This window comes from Bipolaris oryzae, assembly GCF_000523455.1.
Source record: "Bipolaris oryzae ATCC 44560 unplaced genomic scaffold scaffold_73, whole genome shotgun sequence".
NCBI lineage: Eukaryota > Fungi > Ascomycota > Dothideomycetes > Pleosporales > Pleosporaceae > Bipolaris > Bipolaris oryzae.
In genome coordinates this window covers 115,080-131,724 of record NW_006911349.1, presented here as the reverse complement: position 1 = coordinate 131,724, position 16,645 = coordinate 115,080, and the positions used below count along the sequence as shown (strand labels likewise).

Sequence of the window (16,645 nt, the reverse complement as noted above, 5' to 3'; positions counted from 1 at the left end):
ATCTAAAGAAGAGAGAGCAAGCTGAATATCTGCCTCGTGAGAAATTGACTGAGAAGCGTGGCTTGGAGGCATTGTAGGCAAAGGTGTGGTGGGTGCGCAAAGTTGGTAGGGTGACCGACTCGCTTGCCTGACCGACTCGCTTATCCGTCACGTTATACAAAAATCCATTGTGCACTATTTATAAGTTTCGATGAATTCTGGGGGGAATGCTTGAAGCTTAAGTTAAACATTAACAGCTCTTTCAACTGATGCAATCAGCGCTACAATTTGCAGAGTTCACCCGCGCTTATCATGTTTGTCACTCTCTGCGAGAAACTAAATGCAACCGTGAACAAAATAGAAATGCAACCCCAGATAGATCCCGATGCCATATCCTGAAATGAACGACCTGATTTTCGCGGCATTATATGCATTGGAACAAGCGGGGATATACGGCTTGAAAAACTCCGATGTGGAGGAAATCTTAGTGGGTGTCAGTCATTATGGTGCTGGACTGCAAGACTGGATGGTACAACCCTTCGACTGTGATTGGTATATGTCTACCAGCAATTGGTAACAACGTGTCTCGATGTCACGGCAACTATCTTATTAGCTCTCAGATCTCCTGCTTTACAATACTATCTGTATCGTCCTCGCCAAACTCGGTGTACCATTTGTGGACGAGACAAACAAGTAATACATTCCGGGGATAAGTACACCACTGTCGTTTGGCAGGCGTACTGTGTAGCGAGCGCCGCTTGCAGAAACATTCGTCAGAGGAATACGTCTTTGGTCAGTGTTGACCGAATGAGTCACGCTACCCATGCGCACAAGCGCGAATTTGAGATTCGATGCTGATGCTGACATGTCGATCGTGAACGAGCCGCCGATCTTGATAGACCGGGCACTCACACTGGAGATGACAGGGCGGGCGGCGATCGAACCGTCAGAATTGAAAAGATACGGTGGCGAGAATATCTGCCCATTGGGATGGTTGGCATTTGGATCGCAATTTCCGCCAGTCCAGCAGAGACCTCCGCCTCCGCTGAAGACACGGCCGTCAGCGAGCAAAATGCTGATCGAGTGATAATTCCGGGGAATAGCTTCTGGGGCAAGAGTCCGCCACTGTTTGGTGTAAGGGTTGAACAACTCGGGATAAACTACGGCGTCGGTGTCTTGGAATACCCTAGCCCACCGCTGGCCACCCGTGATGAAGACTGTACCATCTGGAAGCACGACAGCATTGGAGTAAGCACGAGGAAAGGCCATGTCTGGCATGCGCTCGACCTTGGCGGGCTGGTATGGCTTGTCGATGGTAGTGATATGTGCACGAGTAAGAGACGGGGCGTCGGAGTAAGAAGTTGAGCCAGCGGCACTGAAGATCTTACCAGGCTCATACATGACAAAGATGCCACACATTGCATGGTTATCATCACGGATGCCTGCACCAACTTGTGAACCTTGACCTGCGGTACCGTACCAGTTCTGCGCCATGCTAGGACCAGCTTGAAAGACTGAGCCATTCCGCCATGCGAATAGCCAAGCGTGGTTGTCCTCTCTCCAGATACCAGCATTGTCCTGAGTCAGCATAGGTCCAACTTTAGCACCAGGAAGCGGCGTCCAATTGTTGCTCTTCGGATCGTAGATCTCGCCATCCTTTCCCTGGAGGGGACCAGTGAATGCTCCTCCTATAGTAAAGATCTTGTTGTCAGAGGTTGTAACAGATGATTGGTAGCCTCTAGCCATCTTGAGGTCAGGACCACGGGTGAACTCATTAGTCGACGGATTGTAAAAGCTCGTTACAGCTGCGTCTGCACCTCCTTGAATCAGGATTCGGCCATCCTGGAGACTACTGATTCCAGGACAGAACATATCGTGTTGGGTGTTCGCAACAGTTCTAAGGGACGTCTGGCCACTGCTATGAGTTAGGCGCACGTCTTACGCGGTGAATTTGCTAAACTTACGTATTGAAATTGTAATCTCCAAATACAGTCTGCTTCATGGGGCCAGAAAACTCAAAAGGCTTGTATGCGCTGAACACGAGCAATCGTGATGAAGCAGGGAATTCAGGAACGACATAGCCGGCAACAGGAATCAGCGGGAACCACACTAGGTCAGACCATTCGCCCTTGGTAGCTCGAGGAAACTTGAGATCTAGTCGGATGGTGTCGAATTGCTTGTTTAATGTCCATACAATCGTATTTGTTTCCTGGCTACCCTTGAAATGGCAGGCTCTGGAAGTTTCGTCCCACAAAGCATGACTAAATGAGGGGAGAAAACCGTTAGCTTTTGCTGCAAATGTCCTCCAATTGTCAGAACCACTTACACACATGCGCCATCCCGAGCGCAACGGTCAGCACAGTCGTTCAATGAGTTGACATTCCGTTGAATTTGAAGAGTACCACCCCGGAGGTCTGAAGAGAGACAGATCTTGTAATTTTTCTGGATATTGAGTGAGTACCAATGCTCTATGTGTGACAGCGATTAATAACTTACACCATTACTAGAGTAGGACGTCTCTTGGCCTGGGCAGCGAGCGATTTCCTTGAAGTTTTGTTGAATAACGTCAAATTGCTGACTCGGCTCCCAACGCATATCACCCTGAGCTTTGATATGGCAATAACGATAGTCGTGGTCATAAACCGCCCTATAACAATTCTTATTCTGATCGCACATTGCAGCGCATTCTTCGAGCGAATTAACATTGCCTCGCATTTGAACAGTTTGTCCCACGAAATCAGAGTTGGGGCATAGTTTGTAGCTCATGCCACTCGCACCAGTATAAATCCTCTCGCCATTGGGACATGCATCAAGAGCAAGCGTGGTCCTGAGGAAGGCCGCTGTAGTGAGCAACGCTGTCGCGATATAGATCATGCCGCTGATGAATGTGAGGATATGAAGAAACGATTGCTGTAAAACAAGGACAGCGATGAGTGAGAAGATTAGTTCAGAGTCTTCATAAGAGGGTGCTCCTATATTTTATATTGTCACATCCAAAATCGGATTCCGAGCTGTTGCCAAGGCGTACCATTGACAAGTCTTTGGAGCAGTAGGCGCGGAGCTTGCACCGCAATGCAGTTGCAAGAACGAGGAAACTAACCATTCCCGATTTATCAGAATCCAGAAACCCTTTTATCATGGCCGTGTTCTGACCACTATTATTAGTGTCATGTGCAGCCACTAGATGACAAATTTCGTCCTAGTCAACTTGCTAATATCGCTGAAACATACGTAGCAGATCCCATTAGAAAAAGCATATTTCTCTTGGCACGAACGCTTCCAGACAATATGTCAACTTCAATGCGAACTACCGCTCGGCAAACCCCTGAATCCATCGCACCTAGGTGCAAGCCACAAAAACTTTTTTCACATAGTAATCAAAGGCATCAGGAAACCATGTATTGCTCATAGTGATAGGACAGCCACGAGAATAGAAATCCACTTCTTAAGCTATGTGACTTGCCGGCTCTTGTAGAGTAGCTTGGCAGAGAACAGTCGTTTCTTTGAATCGAGACTTCTTTGTAAAGCTGGAAATGCCAAGACCCTTAGCTAGTAAATGGTAGCTTCAAAGCCCCTTATTGCCGAGCCATTAGACAGCTTAGCATAAGGTATGAACGGCTATGGTACTCTGGAAGCCCGTGTGGCGGGAGATCTTAGTGCCTCTCTGGAATCGCGGAGGATGTACATACTGTTGATAGAACCAGTTTACACGTATTTGGAACGTGCTGCACGTTTCTCAAACGCTTGGTGTAAGTAAGAGATGTGTCGGGTTAGGTCGCAGCCATATGGATAAGTATTGATTGCAGTTCATTTACAGCTGACCACTTCCAAAGTATCCGTTGGATAGATCGAAGACTGCAGCATCACTGCGGCCCCTGAGTTTGGATGAGCGCCGCTCATTGTCATCTTTTGGCGGATCTACGACAAATCCACCGCTCACTTCCAGTCGGTCGAATGTTACGTAATTCATGATGCCTGGTGCGTCAATAGTAGTGGGTTACGAAAATACAAGAATATGCGCAAGAGGTGCCTCTTCAGAGAAAGTGATAACAGTACTTGAAGTTCAATTTGTCTGAGTATCGTTTTATATCCGTTCACGTCAGGTACTACATGCTAAAAAGCAGGACCTCATAGTTCTATATGACGCTCACTCTGCTTCGTAAAGTTAGATTTTGACACAAGCAAGAAGTGGCTAAATGATGTCTTTAAATTGTAAAACTATTAATTCGGGAACATGGTCACAGAAACCTGCGCTCTAGTGGATTTTATAGAAGCATTCGAGACGTGACCTGCAGGTTTGGCGACTCTGAGTGGAGATGCATTACCGATGAATCGGAGAGAAGTGCTATACATCATGGTTGTGCCATCTAGTCTTCGAAATGGTCGTCTTTCATGATGACCGTGTGGAGTGGCGATGAGGGTAGACACACAAATGTATTGCGTATCCTCTATGCTCTGTGCTTATGCATTAGAATATTTATACCGCTAAGGGCATCACATGGTGAATTGTATGTGCGTGAAGTGGACTGAATCTCGTATTCCGTATCGTAGCTCTAGGTGGTTGTGTGCATGGACCGCTTGATGGCACGTGTCACTAACATATCTTATACATGACGATATGCTCGACGAACAGGTGGACCAACTGTGCACATGTACATTTGTTCATAGGCGGAAACGATTTTCGAGATGATGTTGTTATTCTCTCGTTGCAGTGATGCCTCACTGATGAATCACGGTGCGACGGTCACTAATCGCTCATGCAATCCTTTTCGGCCACGTCTTCGCCTAGTAACGCGCCAACCAAAACGTCAGTATCTAGGCGCGTCGACAACTGTGTCACTACCATCAGTCCACAACTACATCGTTAAGTTGCCGATATGTACAGTGAACAGACTGCCATATGTGTGCGTAAGAGCTTTCGATAGCCGCTCCAGGGCAAGCCAGGATTACCCGAGATTAATAAAGTTTGAGTCGACCGCCCGCTGGGTGAGACAAATATCATTGGACATCTCGCTTCGGCACCTTTCTACTGTGAACCACGCAGCAAAGAAACCTCCTTGGCAGAAGTCCCGAGAAATCCAGTCGACTGTTATAACAGAAGTAAGGGCCGAAGAACTCAAGCATCCAGCAAGGGAGTCGTCTGAACAAGGGTTTAGCGACGAGCAACTGGGTGTGTTAGACCTCGTTTTGAATAAAGGCGAGAACGTCTTCTTCACGGGCCCTGCAGGTACTGGAAAGTCGTATCTTCTCAAGAAAATCATAGAAGGCTTAACGGTCAAGTACCTTGGGAATAGTATCGTCCGCGTTGCTGTCACCGCGTCTACAGGACTTGCTGCTCACACTATCGGTGGAAAGACGCTTCATAGTTTTGCTGGGATAAAGCTTGGCAACGCTCCTACAAAAAAGCTTATCGATGATATTCACAAGAATAAAACATCATGGGAGCGTTGGACAGGAGTTGAGGTCCTTATCATTGACGAGGTATCCATGGTTGATAGCACTCTTTTTGACAAGCTTGACATCATTGGACGCGCAGTGCGATTCTCGGACTTACCATTTGGAGGAATTCAGCTGGTTATCACAGGGGACTTTTTTCAGCTACCTCCGGTAGTGCAAGGGAGTGACGATGGAAACCCGAGGTTCTGTTTCGAAGCCAGGGCATGGAAAGATGCTGTTCGGCACACGATCAGTCTGACTAAGGTCTATAGACAGAAAGACCCGTTATTTGCCGGAATGTTGAACGAGATGCGCGAAGGCCGTCTCTCACCAAGTACCATTAGCACTTTTCGAAGACTGAGCAGGCCGATAAGGAAACTTGCAGATAAGGGGCTGGAAGCCGCTCAGCTCTTCCCCCTACGTCGCGAAGCTGACGCTGCGAACACCACAAGATTGCAAACACTCAAAGGCAAGGTTCACAAATACCCATCGTACGATGGCGGAATTATCACAGACACGAATACGCGCAAGAGACTCTTATCCAATTGCCCCGCACCAGAGCTGATCCAATTGAAGCGGGGTGCACAAGTTATGCTTGTTAAGAACTTAGGTCACGGCCTTGTCAACGGATCTCAGGGCCGTGTAATCGGTTTCGCAAATCGGGCCAATTTTCCCCACGCTCGATGGCACGACAAGGACTACGTTGCCAGTGAAGATTGGGATCCTGAAACCAGACAGATCACGGACAGGGATGCCTTACCAGAGGAGCAACCGCCACTTTACCCTGTTGTGCGCTTTCATGGGTCAGGTGGCAGACAAACTGTACTCTGTTGCCCTGAGCGATGGGTTATTGAGCGATGGATTCGTATACAGGCAAAGAAAGGCGAGGACGACGATGAAAAGGATACATGGTTTTGCCAGGAGCTTGCAACTCGCACCCAAGTCCCCCTTATCCTTGCATGGGCGTTGAGTATTCACAAGGCACAGGGTCAGACACTATCACTTGTGAAGGTGGATTTGGGCAATGTATTTGAGAAGGGCCAGGCGTACGTGGCATTGTCCCGTGCGACGAGCATAGACGGCTTACAAGTGCTGAACTTTAACCCTTACAAGGTACAAGCACACCCGAAGGTCAAGGCATTCTACGCGAGCTTGTCAAGACTACGACACTGTGATGAATAAAACAATTCGTCTCAAGTGTACAAAGCTTGAAGTCTATATTACAGCTAGTCAATACATGTGCCGTCTCCGAGCAACACCACTGCATTGCTATCATGATCCGGTTTTGACACGCGAGCCTCTCTATGTCGGCCTAAAATCATGCGCAGTGCTGGAATGACTAGGTGGTGCACCACCAGTCCTGCTAGTGTCGGCACTCACAGGTTGTTCTACCTTCTGGTAAGCATTATCGAACAAACACTTCAGTATATGAAGTGAGAAGATTACCGCAGTTTAATTATATTTCTTTGCGCAGGGAACAACAGTCTATAAGAAAAGCGTAAAGTAAAAAAAAAAGGCGACTATGCAGACCCCCATCAAAAAGTCGATGATCCTACATGCGCGAGAGAAAAGGCACGCATCGGTAGACGTAAATGCTCGTGCTAGGCATACCTGAAAACCCGTGATTGCTGCTCGCCAACTTCTAAACTCCTCATAACATGCCAGTAGTATCGAAATTCATTGATCATCAACACGTCGAAGAAATCTCAACTCCATCTCCCGTCTCCAATATATCCACCTACGACTCCCCCCCATTCTCCAGCGCTTGCCTCCTCTTCTCGGCTAACTCTCTCCTCTTCCTCTGCTCGCTCCCCGCATGCGAAATCGCCATGACCATGTTAAACGCAAACGTGCCGACGAAAATCACAACCACAAACCCTAGGATAACAAGCACACTAACCATGCTGAAGACAACGAAAACAAAAGCTGCTTGTACAAACGCTTGGTCGTTTTCAAGAGAAACGGGCGATGTGGAAGGGAGCGAGAAGCTGACTTCCATGGCCGATAGCACGACGGAGAAGAAGACAAAGACGATAAGGACCCAGGAGAATTTCCGCTGGAAGAAGATGACGTAGCGGTTGTATCCCCATCTATCCACCAGTTTCTCGTTAGCAATCTCCCCTCACAAAGACTCCAAGAATCAGAAACAGGATTGGAGGACACATACAGATACCCCCTCACAAAATGCGTATGCGCATACCTAACCCGATACGTCGTGTTGATCCTTCCCAATCTCAGATCCCCAAACTGATATCTCTTATTCACCTGATGCAGCGTATCAATATCCACATGGGCGATGAAATCGCTAACAAAGGCCTTCCACCAATGCCATGTTACAAATGTCGGAAGTAAGGAATTCTCGTGCGCAAGCTTGAGGTCAAGCGGTGTGGTGACGAGCCAGACGTAGCTGACGAGGAAACCCGCGGCGCTTTTCCAGAGCCAGCCAGGTTCGCGTTTGCCATTGTCAGAGTCGGTGTGGGTGCAGATCCAGTCGGTCCAGAATTTGTGGCAGAGGATCCATTCGGGGAGGGGTTTGATGAGGAGTTTTGAGCTGAATTTTAGGAGGTGCAGGTCCATTTGTTGGGTTTGGATGACTTGCATGCCGAGCATTGTGTAGCGGTGCAGAGGGCGAGCGCGCATGGGACGACCGGCCATCCAGAGGTGGCCATGGATGCGGTTTAGGCGGGCGAGATCGAGGTCAAAGGCGAGGAATTCTGGGATTTCATACTCGGGTCTGATGATGTGGTCGCTTTTGCCGGTTATGGTAGGGAGGGAGTCAAGAGCTGATAAGGGCTGGCTTGTGGATGATTGGAAAAAAGGTTTTGTGTTGTTGGGAGGAGTATTTCCATTCTGGCTCAGGGTTCCAGCTGTCGACTCAGTATGATCCGCATCCGCGTTGGAGTTTGGTGGAATAGGCTGCAGAGAGAAGGGAGGCTTGAGCATGTAGCTCTCGTGATTTGTTTGAGCTGGCATTTTTTCAGTCATAGTATTTCCCTTTGAGCGAGAACCAGGGGAGGGGAAAATCAAACATGGTGCTGAGCCATATATAAGTTTGTCGCAGGCTGTGGGTGTGGCAGTGTCACGATGTTCTTACACGTGCAAGCATACCAGGCACACGACGACATGGGATGGCGGGAGCTAAGGGGATAGTATGCGGGCTGGGCGGGGGCCAAAATGCGCCTGAGGCGGAGTCTTGGTGGCACAGTCGATGCAACTACGCATATCGCAACGTGTGATTGGATAGAAGCCTGTGTCGACTTGGAGTGCTAAGCCACCTCGTGGAGGAGGCTGGTGACCTTTGCATGGAGATAGTGTTAGCTCCAAGAATGTCTCAATTCTGTTGAAAACTTCAAACAATAATAACAATTATTCAGCCTCAGGAGTGACCAAGGCCGCGTAGGGATACCAACGCCTCCGTCTAATGCAGTTTTGGATATCAGTTTTTTGTTAGCCCCATTTTGTCCCGCATCCGCATGTCATGTCTGTGTTGCAAGCCCACACTCATTTGCAGTAGTTTGCAGGGAAGCTGCCCTTTTGCCCACGAACCTCACCCTCCCACCAGTCCTGTGAGCTCTGCGTCTTCTTGATGACTCTAATTCGGTCACCTTCCCTAAATGACAGATCACCAGGCGTAAGGCTGTCGAAGTCGTACATGGCCGTCACATAATCGGACTGGAAAGAGCCTATCTTCTTTGGCGGAGGTGGCGGCGGCTTCTTCTTTCCAGCCGCAGGATTGGGCGAGGTTGGGTATCCGCCTGGGGTTGAGCCATTGGAAGCGGCTGACGAGATCTTGTTGAAGTAACCATCCCCATTAGTGCCATTCGAATACGTGGAGGTCTGAGATGTAGATGACAGACGTCGGCCGTACATGTCGCCGCCAGGGCTCAGATGGGGCGAGCCAGAGATCTTGGGCTTTGTAGCACTGAGCGAGCTGTATGAAGGTTTGCTGGCTAGGCTGATGGGGGGAGGGGCGCCTTCCGATGTTGAAGACAGGGCAGGTGGGGGCCGCGCCGGTCTCCCAGCGCTGCTGATGGTATGTATGCTGTCATTGCTACTAGCTCTCCGGCTGGGCAGCACCTTGTTCCTGATTCCCAGACCGGTCACAGTGTCTCCCTTGTCTGGCAATCGCATAGGCATGTGAACTGCTTTTCCTGACTTGAGCAAGCCAAGGCTTGTCTCCATCTCTGTGCGCAGTGGTGTAAAGCTTGCGTCCCATATGGGTATCACCTCTTCGGGCTCGGGCGGGGGGTCTGGGTAGCCTTGCTCGTTTGAGTATTGATGTAGTACGGTGTACAAGTTTCCAATCAGGTTATTTTGTAACACAATCTGGTTGGCGAGAAGGTGAGGTAGGATGGAAAAGGTGGCAGCGTTGAGGCGCGGGAGACGCTCACGGAGATTCTCGTCAGCGAGGTGGTAGGCATGGGTAGAGCGCTCCAGGTCGACTTCGTGTTTCGCAAGCGCACTGTTCTCACGCTCAGAGCGTGTCTTTTTGTTCTGCAGAGTTTCGCAGCGGCTCTTGTAGCGTTCGTAATCGACCTGAGTGAAGGGTGAGTATGACGACGGACGAGCTGGTGCAAAACGTGGCGAACCTTTGCGTCTTCGCGCTTCTTGATGGCCTTCTCCATGGGCTTCAAGGCATCGCGGGCAAGCTTGGCAGGCACGACAAGTTTCCTGTCAATGTCCTTGACCTCTTCCATCATATCCGTCTTAAGTTCGGAGAAAGCTTCGTGGAGGCCATGGACGCGCTCCAAGACATCAGCCGGGGTTTCGACATGGACATGTGTGCTGGAGCCGCCTTCGCCGCCGAGAGGCTTGAAGATGGTGTAGAGCTGCTCGACCGAGGACAGCTGGTGGTTGAGAATGTTTGTCCAGGCGTCTCGCCATTGCTTTGCAGAGGCTTCGAGCTAGGGGGGGGGGGGAGTTGTTAGTCGACTAGGACGTAGGCGATAGTACAGTAGACAGTAGAACAGATAGTAAAGTAACAGGGCGTTGTTTGTCGACGGCAAGGACAAAGCCAATGCCAGGGAGGGCATGTCTCGCGACGACCCCACATGTCCCAAGCAGGCCATGGCTTGAGGCGACCAGCCACAATGGAACGCACCTTTTCCAACATGACCTTGGAGTCTTCAAAGTCCTTGAGCATGGCCTCGACGTCGGCCTCATTGGGCGTGCGCGTCAAGAAACGGCCCGTGAACCTTTGCATGCGCTGCATCTTGAAGGGGCGGAGGGCAAGCAAGCAATTGCAGGCAAAGGGAGTAGGGAGAGAAGAATGCAATGCAATGCCAACACTGCAAGTGGCAGACAATGGGGTTAAGCAATGGGTGATGGACAATTCGCAGACAGGCTAGCGGTGGCTGTGCCCGTGAGGCGGCGGGTTGGGCGTAGACGGAGGAGAGGGAGAGCACAGGCACAGGCACAGGCACAGGCACAGGCAATGAACGGACGCACATGGGCGGCCCCGCGAGTGGATTGCGTTGCTTGCATGCCCTCAGCTCGCACTTGTCAGCCCGGTCAGCGCCAGGCACCGCAGACGTGGCATGACTGAAGTGGAGAAAGACTAGGTTTGGCACGCCTCCTTACGTATCCCCGGGTGGCTCGGCGGTGAATGGACGGCTATTCGGTGCAGGTGTAGTACTGGTACTTGCGTATGCACATACACACGCACACACCCACACATGCTTACTCGCACCCGGCAAAGTAGTAGGCCCGCGCCAAGTCACGTGACGACGCGATAGCAGCAGCACGCGTTGCCCTCACGCCGCCTCCTTCACGCCGACCATCAGCCCCGCCCCCATGTCGTGCACTACTACACATCCGCCCACCACGCGTCCCCCCAGACTGCCCGTGCCATGACGGCCCCTCTGCGCAATACCCAGCACGCCTCCGCCATTGCTGCCATCCAGGCCTCCCAAAGCACCGCGCCTGTCGCCGAGTTCCGCTGTCTCTTCACCCACGATGTCCGCCGCAAGCAGAAGCGCTGGCAGGATGGCTTCCTCAAGTTCCACACCTTCAACAACCGCGTCATGGTCTATGATCACGCCCGCAACTTCCTCGGTGACACCTACTACAAGGACAGCGACGAGCTGCACGAGGGCGACGAGCTGAACCTGAACAATGGCGCTCTTGTCGAGGTGTCGGAGCCTGTGGGCATCACGCATACAGACCTGGCCGCTGTTTTGGGCAGGAAGGCCAAGGACCTGCCACCAGCTCAGAACCCGCCTTCCCAGACAAAGCCCTACCAACGCCCATCGTCAGTGGCGCCGCCAACCGCGCAGAAGGCCGCCTCGCAACTGCGCCACAAATCCCTCAATACGCTGCTTGGGACGCCAAAGGGACCCATTGGCAAGGCACAGCCCATAAAGTCACCATACGAGGCTCGCAAGGAAAAGGAAAAGGAAAAAGAAAACGAGTTGGCTGGGGAGCGGGCTGCAAAGAGACAGAAGACAAGTCAGGCGCCCGCAAGCTGGAGAGCGTCTAGCCCCGCACAAGAAGAGAATGTCGAGCCAAAAGAACCATCGCCGAGACCGACAAAGGCTGTGGCCGCACGCAAAGCTCGACAGCCAGCAAAATTCATACCCCCGACAGCTACCGTCATCACAATAGAGGACGAGCCCGAGCCTGAGCCCGAGCCTCACCCGGCCATGTTCTCCGATATCACACTACCGGGTACGCCACCTCGAGTCGCTGGTAAGATAGAAGAGCTCCAGGCTGCTAAAACAATTGTGCCTCGTCAACCCCCCGTACAAACTCCAAGAATTCCAAAAGGCAGAGTACCTTTACCTGGTGTGCGGGCTCTGGAGACACCCAGGCAGCCAGCTCCGCCTTCCTCGCCCCCAGTAAGCGCCTCAAATCGCTTGTCCAACATCGAGTTTGCATTGCAACCGGTTCAAGTACCATCCAAAGAACCGTCCCCACCACGAGCGCCCTCCTCGCCTCCGGCTCGCAAGGCCCGATGCCTTAGGCTGTCCACTGGAGTAAAGCGTGGGAAGTTATTGTGCCAGCCTCTACCACCAGAAAGCGCAAAAGACGATTCCATCTCTGCCAAACGGTCACCAAGGAACAAGCGAGTTCTGACAAATGCGGAACATGGTGCGGCAAAGAGAGCAAGAGTGTCCAGATCTCCATCCTTTCCGTCGCCCAGTCTCCATGAAGATCCAGAAGTCATCCATGGCCTTATGGATCAGCAGTTGTTAGTTACTTCATCGCCCATACATCCTGACTCAGCATCTTCACGTGCTGTCGACGGTATCTCAAAATCTAAACATACTGTAGGGGCAATGGTCAGTGACATGGCCGTTCAAACAAACACGGTTCAGCCTATGACTACCAAATCGAAAGCGTCGTCAACTAATGAAACAACTGGAAGAAGACCTACGAGAAAGGCAGAAAAGCCCAAGGCGGCACCAAGGGCTCCATCTCCTGTACTACGGGACCCAGGGATACCGACATCGAGAGACGTGTCTCCAGCACATACGGAAGTCTCCGACGCACAATCACGAACCTCGGCAATATCTTCTCGCAAAGTATCACTCTCCACGGGCGGCATACTCAAGAAGGCTGCTACTCGTACCAAAAAGCAATCAGCCTTGACAGATTCCAAGCAAAATGCTCCGACGCTACCACCTCAAAGTGAGCCCGTGTCGCTCTCACCACGTCCCTCACGAGCCAACAAAAAAGCGCCTTTGATGAGTACCACTGAACTCGCTGGACTCCTTCAAAAGCCCAAGAACCTCGCCAAAGCACTCGCAGATCCTATTGAGGATGGTGGAGAAACGAATCATGAAGGCAAGTCGCCGAACCGTACCTTTCGACGCGTTCGAAGTGAGAACGATGCACCAATTCCTAGTATTTCGGAAGAATGGGAAAGGCTCAACTTGCCCAAGCCCAGCAGCCCCGCTACAGATACTGTCAATGAGCCGACAATGGCGAGTACAGTTGCCGTAGAGAAAAAAAAGAAGAAGGACAGCGGGCTAGGCACGCTTATCAAGAAGACGGATCCCCGGCGCAAGTTCAAGAGAACGCAGAGTTTGCAGGTAGATACACATGTGGCGCCGCCAGCGGCTGAGGAAGAAGTCGACTTGCCGAGCCCTGTTATGGATCTGGATGTTGGACCCTGGAGCACAGAAGCAGGCGATCTTTTTGACTGGAGACCGCCGGGGAGGCTGTGAATACCTTAATATGAGGGCACGTGGTTACGATTGTATTATGTTGATATCCTTGGTCAAAAATCAACTTCTTTTTGGCACGGCAATGGTCGTTACCGAAGCCATATTTCAGTACAGAACAGCTCTCATCGCAGGTGATGTACCACTCTAGCCTTATGTCCGCATGCTGAAGTTCAAGAATCTCAGCATGAAAAGTTTGCCCTGTAGCTGTGCCCATCTTTGGTGTGTCGATTGGTATCATTGGAGCCAAGTATTCGTCTTCAATATTCCACAGTGCCTACATAAAAACTCAAATGGCTTTCACACATTTCTCACGACCACAATGCTTTGTCTTTGTTTGACTTGCGACAAAGTCGTGGTAAACACGACACCAAATCCGGCCATTTGTGACACAAAGACTTGTGTGAATGTACTGAACAAAGACCGACAGCGCCCCTTGTATCTTCAACAACCACAACTTGGATACCGATTTGAATCGTCTCATGTCGTCTATTTTACCAAAACAACTTTTCTCCACGCTACCATGGCTGTAAACATTGAAGCACAATATGCTGCACAGCAAATCGACTTTGCCACACTAGAACAGATTTACATACCTCGAACACTGGAAGTAGGCTGGATCCACTCTATCCAAACCGAAGGAGGTCATGGCGAAGACTTTCGCCTTTTTACGATCGGTCACAAACTCAAACATTGGCAGCGAACAGGAAGTAAGTTCAATTACACACTTAACGAAGCACATCACTTACACATATACTCAGCTATACCGTCGGAAAAGAAAGTTGTTCACGCATGGGGAAACACGGATGCTATCAGTCGAGAGCCGTTTATTGTGATTGCAGAAAGCGAACCAGATCCACGTTTACACCGAGAAAATTTCGAAAACCATGCCGCTCTGCTCACATTTGCCGACAAACATGTCCGTCAGGAGGAGCATAATGACTTTAGGGGTTTCGTATACGGATGCCGGGTCACAGATATACGATTGCGAGCTGGTACGTTTTACCCAATCTTCCACTCTCCCGATTCCAACGCGCGTGCTGACCTCAGAAACAGAATCACAAGCCCAAACCCTCATCAACCGATGGAAGGAAAGAACGCCCGCTGAGCATACCCACTATATAAGCCGCGGAAGGCAATTCTATGAGAGACATCTCGTGCAATTCCCCCACCTCCGTCCCGCAACCGCCGGCGACCATCTGTTCACCAAGGACCCAACCCCAGAAGCCACAATGTCAGACATCGCATTCGTAAACCTACACGATGCACGATCAACCAACGAGCCCAAGAAACCTGCAGGGTCACGCTGGGTCTTTGAGCGAACGCTCATGCAAGTTCCAGAAGCCACATTTGGTGACTACCAGACCCAGCGCATTGTGCATTTGTTTGCGCTCGTGTCTGCGGAGCATATCATCTTGAAGGTAAACAACCTCCCCTTTTCTTGCCGATTTTCCATACTACATGAAGACTGACTTTATACGCAATAGCGAATGGTTGTCAAAATAACCGGCTCACTCACAACCCGCGAGGTCGAAAAAATGCTCACCCGCGAATACGACAATGCGCATAAGAAGCTCTCCGACATACCCTGCCCACATATCCTAAAAGCATACGGATCAGCTATTCGTCGAAGAGCCAGTTCACCGCAGCTTGGATATATATTCATGGAGTATGCTGAGCATGGGGATTTGGGAGATTATCTCGCGAAGCATGCGCTCGAGCATCCGGGGTGAGTTTGCCTGTTTTTTTTTTCGATTTCTTCTTTACTGTGAAGTTGTAATTGCATCTTGCTAAATTTCTATACAGCAAACAACTCCCTGAACCGTTCCTCTGGCTTGTATTCCGCGCGATGGCCGAAGCCGTGTTCGTCATGGCACTGGGGAAACCGGTGCCTAAGCATCTCCCGTTGGATAGGTACGGGCAAGGCTTGAATCTTAAGCCTGTTGAGGGGTGGAAGCCTATTGTAAGTAAGTATCTCCCTCAGTTGACTCCTCTGTATGCGAAGGCACAACACTAATCTCTCGTTCCCGCTACTTCTAGACCCAGATATCAAACCCTACAACATCGTCTTCGCAACACCACAGCCCGACTACTACCCCGCCTACCCAACCCCCAAAATGATCGACTTCGGTCTCTGCTTCGACGACCAGTACTTCAACGATCCGAAGCGCAAGGCGTTTGGTGTAGGTACTACGGGATATGGTCCACCGGTAAGTCCCCCCATCCATCCAACTAACCCTCTTCCTTTTCCTCCTTCCCTCCTCCATTCATGATGGGTAGTACAGAGCCCCCAGCTAACCCATCCAAGGAACACGACTACAAAAACTTCCCAGACTACCGCAGCCAACCCGTCGACATTGCCTCGGAAATCTTCAACGTCGGCCTCACAATGCTCAACATGATGGAACCCTGGATCTCGCGCGGAATGACCAGCACCGAGCAAACGCAGCTCGGCTTTGAGCACCACGAAAACTACTCGTACTGCTACTCCAGCCGCCTCGAGGAACTCGTATTCCGGTGTTTGGAGTTCCCGCAGCCCAAGAGGCCCGCGCTGACGGAAGTGCTGTATTACACCCGTATCGGCCTGAGGGAGTGGGAGAATGCGTATGGCAGTGTTAATAAGGCTAAAGAGAATTTGCTGGGGTTTGCGAGGGTGGAGGTGGAGCAGGTGGACGAGGAGGTTGCGGTGGGTAAGGTGGCACCGAGGAGGTGGAAGGGGATGAGGGAGAAGAGGGAACAGGTGACTGGGCAGGGGTGTGGGTTGATGAGGAAGGCGGAGGAGGCGGGTGTGAAGGAGGGGGAGGGGGTGGCAAAGAGGGTGCGATTTGTGTCGGGGGCTTGAAGTGTGAAGGTGTGATGATGGGTTGGATACTTGATGCTGCTAATGTACTGTACCTTAGAGTTGTGGCGACATGGCTAGTCGGTTATTGAGTTTGTTTTACGCGTGATATCAAAGAGCAACGTTCGTTTGACAGCAGAGTCAGTTTAGAGTTTTTCTTAGTTGCGGAGCACGGGACGGGACGCCTTTTGCTTGTCTTTATTGAAAGATGGACCGTTAAACTCGG

At 50.8% G+C, this 16,645-nt stretch overlaps 5 protein-coding genes across 5 annotated transcripts; 2 read left to right on the top strand and 3 right to left on the bottom strand.

Annotated features, from left to right (window-relative positions):
- Positions 1-609: 609 nt before the first annotated feature.
- On the bottom strand, positions 610-2,853 carry COCMIDRAFT_26699 (copper radical oxidase; the record flags this gene model as incomplete). Its single annotated transcript, XM_007690195.1, has 4 exons — positions 610-1,894; positions 1,944-2,213; positions 2,306-2,421; positions 2,476-2,853. The coding sequence occupies 4 exons, from the start codon at positions 2,851-2,853 to the stop codon at positions 610-612; spliced, it is 2,049 nt and encodes a 682-aa protein (XP_007688385.1).
- Positions 2,854-7,153: 4,300 nt separating this feature from the next.
- On the bottom strand, positions 7,154-8,388 carry COCMIDRAFT_5689 (uncharacterized protein; the record flags this gene model as incomplete). The annotated part of the gene is made up of 2 exons (XM_007690187.1): positions 7,154-7,505; positions 7,583-8,388. The coding sequence occupies 2 exons, from the start codon at positions 8,386-8,388 to the stop codon at positions 7,154-7,156; spliced, it is 1,158 nt and encodes a 385-aa protein (XP_007688377.1).
- A 528-nt stretch (positions 8,389-8,916) lies between these two features.
- On the bottom strand, positions 8,917-10,627 carry COCMIDRAFT_96441 (uncharacterized protein; the record flags this gene model as incomplete). The annotated part of the gene is made up of 3 exons (XM_007690224.1): positions 8,917-9,951; positions 10,005-10,319; positions 10,517-10,627. 3 exons carry the CDS (start codon positions 10,625-10,627, stop codon positions 8,917-8,919), a joined length of 1,461 nt encoding a protein of 486 aa, XP_007688414.1.
- A 637-nt stretch (positions 10,628-11,264) lies between these two features.
- Positions 11,265-13,583, top strand: COCMIDRAFT_96448 (uncharacterized protein; the record flags this gene model as incomplete). Its single annotated transcript, XM_007690223.1, has 1 exon — positions 11,265-13,583. The coding sequence occupies one exon, from the start codon at positions 11,265-11,267 to the stop codon at positions 13,581-13,583; it is 2,319 nt and encodes a 772-aa protein (XP_007688413.1).
- Positions 13,584-14,103: 520 nt separating this feature from the next.
- On the top strand, positions 14,104-16,422 carry COCMIDRAFT_96523 (uncharacterized protein; the record flags this gene model as incomplete). Its single annotated transcript, XM_007690222.1, has 7 exons — positions 14,104-14,290; positions 14,342-14,575; positions 14,637-15,001; positions 15,068-15,309; positions 15,387-15,547; positions 15,621-15,790; positions 15,889-16,422. The coding sequence occupies 7 exons, from the start codon at positions 14,104-14,106 to the stop codon at positions 16,420-16,422; spliced, it is 1,893 nt and encodes a 630-aa protein (XP_007688412.1).
- Positions 16,423-16,645: the final 223 nt, after the last annotated feature.